A 12,482-nucleotide genomic window follows, 5' to 3' on the forward strand; every position below is an offset into this window, starting at 1 on the left:
AACATCAAGGCCACAAAAAATGTCCGCTTACATTACAGTAAATACCGTACATGTAAACTTAGTTTTTCAGATGTACATTTGCAAACAATGGCACAGGATCTCATCATTCATTGTGTATTGCACTAGATGATCTGTAAAACATTTGTTCTTTTTGCTTTTGGGTTCGCTCCGTCGTTTTCACATCCAGTTAGAACTTGGTTTCTGGCTCTGGTGCCTGTGGGGGGATGTAAGAGTTTGTCTTTATTCCCTTTTGAAGCATGTCTCACCACTCTAGAATTTCTTTTTTCATGTCAGTGGCAGAGGAAAGGGGAGACTCTCAAAATGGAATTATAGTTACTAGGTAGTAGTACAATTTTTTTTACTTACATTTCTATCTCTGCTCCTCAAACTGCCTCCATGGTTGTGAACTGTGACTGATGTCATTATCTGCAGAGTTAAATATACACAATTATAGGTTTCTGTGGCGATTCAGGTACTTGCACAAGATATTTTCGTATGATTTCAAACACTGATGTCACAGGCATCTGCTTTATCTGCTTTACCATTCCAGACTTATTTTCTGTTGACTCTGGATGTTTGTCAAGGATGTGCAGCATAGCATCATGCAATGTCAGGAAGAACATTGATGGCTGAACTTCGTCATCAAAGAAGCAGCAATCATGCAGTTTCTCCAGGATGTATGCTAAAGGCAAGGAGAGAGAACACAGCTTAATAGTATTTCGCTGACAGACCTTTGGGGGAAAAACAAGATATGCAGACGTGCTATCCAAATAATGTTCAAGTCAAAGTCTCATCCTGTACTTACGATCACAAGCCACAATGTAGACCTCAACTTCAACGCGAATCAGCTCTTTCAACGCCTGCAAAAGATTAACATTAAACATAAACAGCCGCAGTGATTTGACCATGAGCCATTATTCATGTTCTGAACCACCAACTAACCATTTTGAGTCCTTTCAGAGCAGAGATGTCCAAGAAGGAGACAGCAGCAAAGTCCAGGATCAGACTGTGGACGTCCACTTGGGGAACAACAATGTTGGCGGGAAGCTCAGCATTCCAATCGATCCGTGCAGGAAAATCCTTGAAGTCAGTAGGCAGGTCCAGCTCCTCCATGTTGCTCTCATCCTCTGCTTCCCTGATAGGTCCAGATGAGGTATTCAGGAAACCTTTCTGTAATTGAAGAATATGATTCATTCAGTCACTTATTCTGATGACATTTGACATCAGATGCCTCGAATCACACGACAACAAATTTGAATGCTCTTCTTTAACTGCTCCATGCCTCAACACAGAGAATGGCATTTTCAGTGATTCCGTGTTGTGGCCTAAAAAGTAAGAAATGACTTTAATAGCATTATGACTGAATTGCTTTGTTTCCAAAAGAATCAGCAGTAAAATTCACCTGCTTCAAACCTACTGGATGTTCAATCATGGAATGTTTTTTCTTTCAGATTGGTTTAATCTTTGACAAAAACAGAAAACATGCAAATGTACAGGTTTTCTTAAAATGGTTGTGTGTAATGGGAAACATATGACTGATTTCTTTGATTTAAAAACATCCTTGTCTAAGGAAACATTGTAATGTAATGTGCCATTTAGATATGGACGGATGGAGGTTATGGCTGAACACAGTCACTTACTGATGTCCACTGCAGGTCGCCCCTCTTCAGAAGTTTTCGGATCATCCTCAAAGCTTTATTTCTCTTTCTTAATATTCTCAATGGGTTAAATCCAACCTGATAAGACAATGATTAAACATTAATCAGAGGATGGAATCATAATATTTGTCAGTTGAGTAACAATATCAGGCAATCAGTGTGTTTATAGAGTGAGATAGAAGTGTATATGGTAATACTTTATCAATTACTGGAAGTTTCTATAAACAAGACTAAGCACTGTGATCCTTACAGCTTCCACCAGCTTGCTCCGGAAGAACTCAATGTTGGCAAAGAAGATTGGCGAAGGGATCCTGAAGATCTTCACTCCTTCTGGCTCATATATCTGGAGGAGCAGCGTGTTAATCACTTTGGCGTTAATGAATGTGATAGCAACCAATTTGTCTCCATAGTTATGAGAAAGTACGTGTGAGCGCTTACATCAGTATAATCCTTCTTGTCTTTGTAGATATCAGTTCCCTTGATGTTGGCCAGCACACTGCAGCGAGGGCTACAAGACAAGACAAGAAAAACAACAATTTGGGTTGTGAGGTTGTTTGTCTTATTGGTTAGTTTGATTGATCAGGAAGACGCCGATGACTGATGCAATGGTTTATCATAAAGTGAGAAACCCGCAGGAAGACAACCTATGCTATGTGGGCTTATGATTGAACTATAAAGCATTAGAACCCCCATTTACAATGCAATTATACTCGCTAATACTAACCACAGGTAGGGCCAAATCTTTGTTTTGGTAGTTGCAAGAAGGCACAAGCCTCGGCGATGAAGTCTCAAGTCAACACAAGTCACAAGTCTGAATCATTGAGTTTCCATTTCAGTTCCAGTGCAAATTTAATGCCAGGATAACCTACATTTGTGAGTCAAATCCAAGTTGAGACTAACTTGTGACCCTTATACTTTAGATACGAATCCAAAGAAACATTTCAGACTTTTTGTCAACAAACAACAGAACATTAAGTGTTGTTACGTTTTTAAAGAGAAAATGCAAGAGAAACCATATAAAATCATTATAAAATTCTGAGTTACATTTGTTAGCCACAATACTTACAACTGAGCTCTAAGGACAACACTGATAAGCTCGATCCCAAGGCCTGCAGCTAATCCAAGATCCAGCCCCAGCAAGATGGATGCCAGACAGGTACCCAACCACACCACCTGCACATGGACAATGGACCATAACAGGTTATTCATAAGTGAGGACATTTCTCAATTTAAAAAAGTTCTTCAAGAAATGTTCCAGTACATGTGAGTGAACGTACACAGTCTGGCTTGTCCCTCCTAAACAAGTACGGGACTTCTCTAAACTGCATCAGCATACCCTTCAGGTTGACGATGACCACGGCGCCAAGCACTGACTGCAAACACAAAGTCAGGTCACGCTCAATCCAAATTTGCATACATCTCTTACGTGGTGGTCTTGAATTTGAGGCGCTGCCCTGTTTACCTTAGGAAGGGGGTCCAGTAGGAATCCAATGGCCAAAGTGACAATCATCACTATGATGGCTGACAGCAGACCGGCCAACTAAATGGGAACACAGGGGATATATATGAAAATGATGCCTTTCAAAGATGATGAGAGAAAATAATTAATGTTAATTGTCAGGTCTCTCGTCTGTTGGAATTGTTGTGGTAATTAAGTCACAACTAATGTTTTTTTCAAACACTAGAGGGCAGACTTGTACATCATTCATTCCCCATATGATCATTTATGACTCATATGGGGAATGAATCTTGATTTTATGTCACACTGCTGAAAAGTTTGAGCAGTACAAATCTACCTCATAACTTCAAGAATGAAGAACGTATCCACTTTTCAATATGTATTGTTTAGTTTAGTATAATCGTTTTGGCATTTGAAAGTAATGTAAATGGTTTGTTGCTTATGTCCCTGGTCTTAACATTCTGTGATCCTGAATCACCTGACAGTGAATGTTTGAGTTTGAGACATCCAAAACATCCTTGATTAAATTCTGAAACTATTTTAATTACAACCATGATGAATATATGATGAATATTCAAATGAGATTTGTATGTTCACCTGTGTCTTGCCTCCTGTGCTCTCCTGTACCGCACTCCTGGACAGAGCCGTACTGGCTGCAAAAGACTTGAAAGAAGCTCCAAAGATATTGCTCACTCCAAAGGCTATTAGCTCCTGTAGAAAACACCTCTCATTATCCAAACATAAGCATTTACAATACTTCCAGCTTTTATATACATGTCACATCATTGGGCATATACCTGGTTTCCATCTATGGTGTAATCATGCTTTACAGAATAGACCTTTGCAACAGAGAAGGCCACAGCAAAACCAACAATGGCCATGGGGAAAGCTTCCACTGCTGTTTCTTGGAAGATGTGCAGGTTTGGGGCCATTGGAGACTCGTACCTGGGAATGAGTTTGTTTAAGTTTGTTTACATATTTTGGTAATTTAAGATATAGATGTTTGAATGTTAACACTACCTTCACAAATGACATTCTTTATCATAGTTACATAATGGTCAAACATGAGTAATTCTGGAAATTTGGCTTAGTCCATTAACAGAGCCTTCGAATCTAAAAGTGTTCATAAGTTAACATGTAGACATACAGATGCACTAGGGCACTACTGATTTTTATGGACTCAACTTTTCACATTACAGGTCACAGATAATTTTGTTTCTCATGTATATTCATAATATTCTCCACTTATTTGGGGATACACACAACTTTCCAGCAGCCTTCTCTGACTTGTTTGCTGAGAGGATATGACAGCAGTCCAGAATTGTCATGACCGTAGAGACTCTGATTAGGTGATAAAGCACAGATCTGCCTCTACATAGCCCAGGATAATCTTTTCGATGATGTCAACAAATGTGTCTTCTAAGAAGGAACAGTATGTTCCCTTCAAGTTCAAGACCCTTAGAGATAAAACTATTACGTGTATCTGTAATATAATAAATCACTGCAAAAAGTGACAAAAGAGAAGGTTCAGTTACAGAAATGTTTGTTAAATCAGTTGTAAAACAATGTAGCTAACTTTTTTAATTTGCTCTGTTATGCAAAACCTCTTACCCCTTTGGAATATGTCCAACAGTATCAATGCCATATTTCGTCTTAAAGTCAAATCCATATGAAACTCCACATGCAATGACAGTCTGAGGAGGAATCAACACAAATATGTTAGTCCTGATTGGGATTAGTTTCAATCCCCTGGTATACAGATGACTACGATGATTTCTTTCTTTCTTTCTTTCTTTCTTTCTTTCTTTCTTTCTTTCTTTCTTTCTTTCTTTCTTTCTTTCTTTCTGGCTTTCTTTCGTCTTTCTTTCTTTCTTTCTTTCTTTCTTTCTTTCTTTCTTTCTTTCTTTCTTTCTTTCTTCCTTCAAGTTCAATGCAACCATGAAAATATTATCACTCTTACTGTTTATATAACCATCATGCCTACAATATCTGATGCTATCATAACATTTGGAAGGATGACAACAATTCCTTTTTTTTTCACATATTGGAAATTCCCTGTGTGTTTGCACTCCTTGTCATTGCAACTCAGACGACCTACCAGATATGGTCAGTTGTGGTTGAAGTACAACTATCAGTGACAGAATAATGACTTTCACCAATGGCCCTCACCATGATAACCTCTATTGGGATTGGCACAGGGAGCTTGGATTTGTATCTGTCGTTTATCTCCTTCACAATGAAGACCACAACCATTATCACCACAGATATCACCACATCACAGATATTGGTTTTGGTTATCTGGGTGAAGATGTCCTCCAAGGTCTGGGAAAGGAGTGGAAAGGGCAAAACATCATTGAACTTTCAGACAAATGACCCACATTCCTTACATATTAAGCAGTGAAAAAGTTTGAGACTCATTGTCTTTTACTTATATACTTATATACTCACGTATATGATAGATAGCGGCCCACTCAGGCCTGGGACTTGCAGCCCCAACACAAACTTGAGCTGGGACACCAGGATGTGGATGGCAGCCGCAGTGGTGAAGCCGGATACCAGAGTGTCGGACAGGTACATGACAACGAAACCTACTTGGAATATTCCCATCGCCAGCTGGAAAGACAGAGCAGTTGGGGTTGGGGTAAGATTTTGTGTGAACAAAGCCACGATGGTTCAGGAAAGGAGTTTGGATACTGGTGCCACTTCAGCACACCACAGCATTTTTATGATTGAATGCTGCTAGGCTGTTTGTAGTAGCCGTGTTTTACCTGCATAATACCCGTTAGGAAGGTCACAGAAGAGGCTACCAGCACTCTCTGTTGATCAATTGTCAGGCCTTCAAACCCTGGGATGTTATGAGGTGGCCCGATATCAGGAACCAGCCTGGTCACCACAGAGCCGATCATCAGACACAAGACAGGGAATGGACCTAAGAGAGAGAGATTGGGATTCATAATGGGATAATTGTGTGTGTGTGTGTGTGTGTGTGTGGACACCACAGCTTGGGGAAAATATCTACAAACCCACCCCCACAACACACACTGGCCTTACCCACTGAGATGTGTCTGGAGGTGCCCAGGAAGAAGTAAATGACGACAGGAAAGAAGGCCGAGAAGAGTCCATACCATGCTGGCAAGGAGGCCAGCAAACAGTAGGCCAGACCTGAAAAACACATGCATGCACACACACATGCATAAATAATCTACTAATTTACAAATTTGCCCTTCGAACTTTCCAATCTATACATTTTTCTCCCAGATTAGATAGTGGAAGATTATCTTGCACATTAATTGTAAAGCTCCACTGCTGACATCATCTTCTGAATCTACAGTATACCTGGAAATACTGTATGTCAAGACTATTCTGTTTTGATGGCTCACCATTATCCTCCGGCAGTCTTGTGACAGGTGCATGTTTATGACATCTATAGCGACTCCATTGATGTGATTCCTTTCCAATCATATCATTTACCTGCCACATCTGGATCAATATCTTGGTCTGATTTTGTTGAAATTGGTATGATTGCCGAAAATTTGATTTACTTTGTCATGTGCATTTGTATTTATGAGTTCTAAAAACAGAGATGCATTTAAGGCTGCTGTTTGATTTGAAGTGTTAAATCTTATTTCTGATATATTTGTAGCTGTTGAATTCTACCTTGCAGGACAGCCACCAGTCCAGTGCTGATCCCAGATACAATGTCACTGAACAGCCACTCTTTGATTCGATACATCCTCAACCAGCCAATGACTGGAAGGAGAGAGAGAGCTGCATTCTTGGCTCGTTTAGAATCACATCTGCAACAACAACAAGCTGTATGTCATGCTCATGATAAATAGAAAAACAATGTAAAAGGATGGACCATGCAGCCAATCTAAACCTTAAGTTTATGTTATCAAAGACAGACAACAGACAGATATGGTGGCTGGTTGTAGCCTCAAGTTAATACAATTTTCAATATTTTTTTTCTCAGACATTTTAATTTCCATGGCAAATATTAACAATAATAATAATAATACAGTGAGATGATGGCATTTGTCTATATGTCACAACTGTTATCATTATGGAAACTTTCTGTTCTGTTCTGTCACCATAGACACAAAGCTCTGATTAAGAGAAACAAAAAATCAGTGTGTAGAGTAGACTGAAAATAAGAAGGGAAAGAGGCTCAAATGTAGCAGCAAATGTGTTTTCATGGTTACAAAAGATGCATCACATATACTTGGACAGCTGGATCTGACACAACTCTGACTTCATAGGGAATGCAACCCAAACTGTAACCATTGTAATTCCAGCCAACCATAACCAGCCACTAAAAACTGAGCTGAAAGATTTGTATCTATGAATTATGTTATTCTGAAACTGGGGAAACATTCGGTCGAGTACAGTTTTAAAGAAGGGAAATCCTCTATCTTAAGATCCATAAAAATGCATATCTTTTCTTCTCCCACACCCAAAGCGCTACAATGCACACAGTAAAGTTATATTGAGACATACCGCATATATAAAAAACAGTAAAACAATAAATATCCCTTAATCTGGCTTCACATACAAAGTGGACAGCAAAGTGTATATTCCTTACGTGAAATACTGCTTGACGTGCTCCAGCATGCTTTTGCGCTGCCTGTAAACCTTCACATGCTCCTCTGCAAAGGACTCGTCCGAGTACAGTGGCCTGGCCACCACGTACTGCTTGGCTCCTGGTCGTATCATCTTGCCTCTACTGCCCAGTGGACTGCTGCTGCTGCTCCTCTATGTGGCTCTGAGATCCGTTAATTTCATTACGTTAGGAAGAGGTTCATGCGTTGCCTTTGAACTTCATTCATCAAACACCATTAGGAGTGAACTACAAAGGCCCAGACCTCATACACACAGGGAAAGCGTCAGTCAGGTCAGGAGTGACCTGTTCTGAGCTGGGATGAAGACTAAAAATCTATCACTCAAGTAACTCAAATCCTTCACAGTTAAAAAATGATCTAAAACACTTGAGGAAGTATTTACTCCCTTCATTCACAATACTTCTCTTCAGGTCACCCATACTAATCCATCGCTCTGAAATGAACCAATATCTTTTATGGGAACCCTCATATCCAAATCCCACGTACCTGAAAGAGTCAAATCCAAATCCAAAGTTTCTACGCTGTCGTCCTTCCTTCCTCCTCTACCAGCTCCTGGAGATCAACTAGGAGCTGAGACAGTCCTGCCATCAATAAAAGCCACTTTTGCTGCTTATCACAACTGTAATTATTAACAGCAAATATGAAGTCTTTGCTTCGCACAACAGCTGGATCCCTGCCCTATCCTTGACCATTGTTCCAACTGATATCTGTAAACTCTATGTCTCAGTAGAGGCTTCCCACCTGTAAGGAGCTTGCTGTTACTGATGGGCAGGATGGGGAGGAAGTGGACAGGACAAACAGCACAGCATAGGACAGGTCATTGTTATGAAGTGGAAATCAAGTAGCTCTGCAGGAGGGGAAATAGTTGGCTATAGCCCTTTGGAGTGTACTTCAAGGCCAAAAATAGGAGGACGGATGGATTGGACATGTTTATCATTTCAGAACGAAGTGTGATGAGAAACTATGACTCCCTGATTCTGGACATGAAAGATTTAGAGCTTATTAATAAAACTATAACTCATCTTATTCATTCATCAAAAAAAAAAAATTATTTTATAAAATGTCAGAGTGCAGTTTTTCAAAGCACACAGGGCAGAGAACTACCTGCTGAAAACTACCACTGCCATATCAGATAAGAAAGAGAGAGAGAGAGGGAGAGAGAGAGAGAGAGAGAGAGAGAGAGAGGGAGAGAGAGAGGGTGTAATCCTCGCTAGTTTCAGTACAAATCAACTGGAAAGCAAACATTACAGGAAATGTGTGTGAATGACCTTATCTAAGTGTCAGTCCAGAATTAAGTGGAGCTAATGTCAAGCCGCACTGTTTGTCCAGGATGTCCCTGTATGTGTGTATGAGTTTGTATGTATACGGTGTGTGTGTGTGTTTAAACTTTAAAGTCGTAATCAACCAGTATTTTTATGTCGGTATTTCAGATGTGAATTTCTAACCCTGTACGTGAAACGCTAATGTTTCTATACAGTTGATACATGAACATGGCTGCAGTGAAACTATTTGATCTGATTTGATCTCTTTCATCAGGTGGTTTCGGATTGCCTTTGTTGTGCCATGATCAGTGATAAATGAATCATAAACCCTGGAACACTGAGCCCCTGTTTATTACCCCAAGGTCAACTACTTTCCACTTGATGATTTCCATTAATAAATAATTATAAGAATGTTGTGTGGACAGGTGCACGTGTGTGTAAGCGTGGTTCTTTAATTGTGGTTAACATATTTATGAACAACTTTACAGATTAATCATCTTGTCATTCACAAATGTCTCGATTCACGATTAATATATTGTGTTTCTATCCATCAACATTTTCAATGTGTTGTCATTTTCAAAATTGTTGTGATATATGATATTTTTTCGATGATGAGTTGTTGTTAACAATTACAATTACATTACATTACAATTACGATGCTGTTTAGAATGCATAGGGCTCTTATACCCTTATATCTAAGGTAAGGCACCTTTAATGGACCAATAATAGTAACCAACTCAGCAATGGAACAATATAATACAATTATTATTATTATTCTTGGAATGAACAATTATTGTATCTTTATGCTCCCTATGGCAGTTTAATTCCATATTTATTCAATATTGTGATGTGATGTGATTTCATGCTTTGGTTTGAATCTAATCTTTTCGGCCTTAAATCTGATACTGATCCTGTACACAACATGGGGAAATACATAATATCATTTTCATCTGGTCAAAATCAGTTATTGATTCATATCTATCTTCTTTTTTTGACAGAAGAGTGAGAAGTTCATTAACACATTTAATTCTGATTGTACAGCAGAAGTTCTAGCAGCGGCTCAGACAACCTTATCATCACCTCAGACATGGCAATGGAAATCTGGAGGTCTTTAGGCTTTTATTTCTGCATCATTGTGATAGATACAGTATTTAGATTTTTCAAATAGATTCCATCAATTCGTCAACCATTTAACCACCAAAGATTCATTCGAAGAATTGACTGAAAAAATACATTTAACACTCTCTTAGGTAAAAGGCTAAACCACCATTAGAGATAATGCAGGATAGAACTATTGACCAATAATTATCAATCTCATCTGATATTACAGGGCTGATCAAAGATTTTTCTCAATAGCACATTTCCCCTCTACACTGTACTATACAATTTTTATTTTTTACTATAATACTATGATTTAAGTGAAAGTGGTGCAGAAAAAGTCACCTACTGGGATGTAGAGGAGTGTTATTCAACGCACGATCAGGCCTCCAAGTTTCCTTGAAATTGTTTAATGCTAATGATTTCTCCTCTTGTAGCCTTAGTGTCTGCTGACTCATTTAAAACTGCCAAAAAGGGAACGTACCGTACCGTGCTCTGCTGTGTTTGAGATGGCATCCGAGTGAGAAAGTGTGTGCAATGTGCTTGCTTCTGAGACTAATGTCTAATACACTGGGTACATTGGCTCTAGCCATCATGTCAGAGTACAGAGTAAACATTGTCCTACCATTAGCAAGAACAGTGTTGTCACCTAAACCTTCACAGCTTTTTACACAGGAATGCCTGTGAAGTTGACTGAGAAAATCAATGAAAACGGTGAAGAGCAAATATAACAACCAAGACATACAATTTTGATAAACTTTAGGTATCCACACAACCAAAGAAAAACTAAACTCAAATACAGACATTTCAGGAGGACACTTTCTGAGATAACACTGGGCTTATTTGAATCTAATAAGAATAGAATAAGAACCTTAGAGGAGCTTTTAGAGCCTTTCCATTCTGCATGTGTTCCTTGAGTCCTTGCTGGTCAAATTTGCTTTTCCAATTCTTTGACAATCTGCCATCCTTCATTTTGAGAGCTGGGACCACTTGCTTGGTGTCATAACAGGAAAGCTTGTCACACCTTCATCGTCACATTTTCTGGCAAAAAGTTCAATCATTTATCAATGTTTGTAACCACAGCATCATAGAACTGCACATTTGGCAGTAGTTTGCCGATCAACTGTTTGGTCCAGTGTCCAAAAAAACACTTACCATGTTTTTGCTTCATCTGCACAAATCTGCGTCTCCAAGTCACCAGAAATATGAAGGGCTAGTAAGATTTGTGCAATCTGCAAATATTTCCAGCAGCCGAAGTTAGTAAGATGTACTGATCTGGCTTGTACTCCTGGCTTGTGCTGTTCTCCTGTACAACTACTGTTCGTGTAAAAAAGCTGAGTCAGGATATTTTCTCTTCCATGACTAATTAGGAAGACCTGATGTTGATGCTCTCCTTGAAACGCCTCTAACAGAAAAGACAGGAGGAGGACATGGAATAACCGTCCTAGAAGTGGAGAAAACCCTTGAATACAAGAATTATCTTCATTTTTGATGTTATTTTTCTCGTTCTTATAGGAAACGTCTTCTTGCACGCACAATTTTTCCAGCCATTTGGTGTCGTGCCACCCTTCAAACCTGTTTGCTGGTTACCTGCCTGTTTGCCTATTGGTTATCCCAATCCTGAACGAATTTCTGGACTGATTTTCTACCCTGTTGGACATTCCCCTTGCCGGACGGCCAATTTGACTCTAATTGTAATCCTGCTATTTTGTTCCTTATTTGAGTCTCATAGTTACAACATCTGGGGATTTCATACATGAATCTCCTGTGTTGTAATAAGGGTTTGTGCCAGGTTGCAAACAATTAAACTTTTGTAGCAATAGTTTACCGTTGGAGATTGAGTGGAGACGGCTCAGAGGGTTGGACATGTGCCGAGAATGTATCGTGATTCAGAGAGTGACGCTGAAATGGACACCAACAAAGCAAGGAAAGGGAACCCAGGTGGACCCGAGGTGACACAGTGGCTCAACAATTACAACAGACTTGAATGGTGCAGGCTCTCGCTTGGTTGAATCACTCAAGGTAGTTAAAGATCATGACCTTATGCCCCAATGGGAGCACTCATAACAAACCTACTTTACAACAAATGACATAACAAACATTGTCCATGCACAAAAAAATAGTAAATGATTGATAGTCAAAATGAATTACTTCACTGTCTTAGAAGCTACAGGCCTGAATAATATAGAAAAACATGTTTACAAGACAATAGCAGTAGCTTAAAGCAGTCACTGTGTTTTACAATAGAAACAATTGGGAGAACAGAGATGTAAAATCATCATCTTCTGGGCTGGATCTCACATTTTCTTATCTTATCTTAACAGATATTGACAATGTCAGACCCCACACATAACAACATACAGTTTAATGATAAATGTCACAGTTT

At 39.2% G+C, this 12,482-nt stretch overlaps 1 protein-coding gene across 1 annotated transcript; it reads right to left on the reverse strand.

The window, feature by feature from the left end:
* Positions 1–12: 12 nt before the first annotated feature.
* On the reverse strand, positions 13–7,853 carry LOC143000849 (chloride anion exchanger-like). The gene is made up of 20 exons (XM_076150301.1): positions 7,700–7,853; positions 6,775–6,914; positions 6,169–6,279; positions 5,886–6,046; positions 5,566–5,730; positions 5,287–5,439; positions 4,729–4,811; positions 3,915–4,062; positions 3,715–3,828; positions 3,121–3,198; positions 2,936–3,031; positions 2,725–2,831; positions 2,097–2,166; positions 1,909–2,001; positions 1,641–1,736; positions 943–1,170; positions 806–860; positions 543–682; positions 367–426; positions 13–214 (listed from the first exon to the last, which is right to left on the reverse strand). The coding sequence occupies exons 1-20, from the start codon at positions 7,828–7,830 to the stop codon at positions 188–190; spliced, it is 2,256 nt and encodes a 751-aa protein (XP_076006416.1). The 5' UTR covers positions 7,831–7,853; the 3' UTR covers positions 13–187.
* Positions 7,854–12,482: the final 4,629 nt, after the last annotated feature.

Source organism: Genypterus blacodes, unplaced genomic scaffold, assembly GCF_046128005.1.
Source record: "Genypterus blacodes isolate CSIRO-AG114 ecotype Tasmania unplaced genomic scaffold, CSIRO-AGI_Gbla_v1 ptg000007l_1, whole genome shotgun sequence".
Lineage (NCBI taxonomy): Eukaryota > Metazoa > Chordata > Actinopteri > Ophidiiformes > Ophidiidae > Genypterus > Genypterus blacodes.

Coding starts and splice junctions, on each gene's coding strand:
- LOC143000849 (XM_076150301.1), bottom strand. CDS start 7,830: ATGATACGACCAGGAGCCAAGCAGTACGTGGTGGCCAGGCCACTGTAC. Junction 3,032..3,120: donor TACTGGACCCCCTTCCTAAG/GTAAACAGGGCA, acceptor TTGTGTTTGCAG/TCAGTGCTTGGCGCCGTGGT. Junction 1,171..1,640: donor GCGACCTGCAGTGGACATCA/GTAAGTGACTGT, acceptor CTTCAATTACAG/AAAGGTTTCCTGAATACCTC.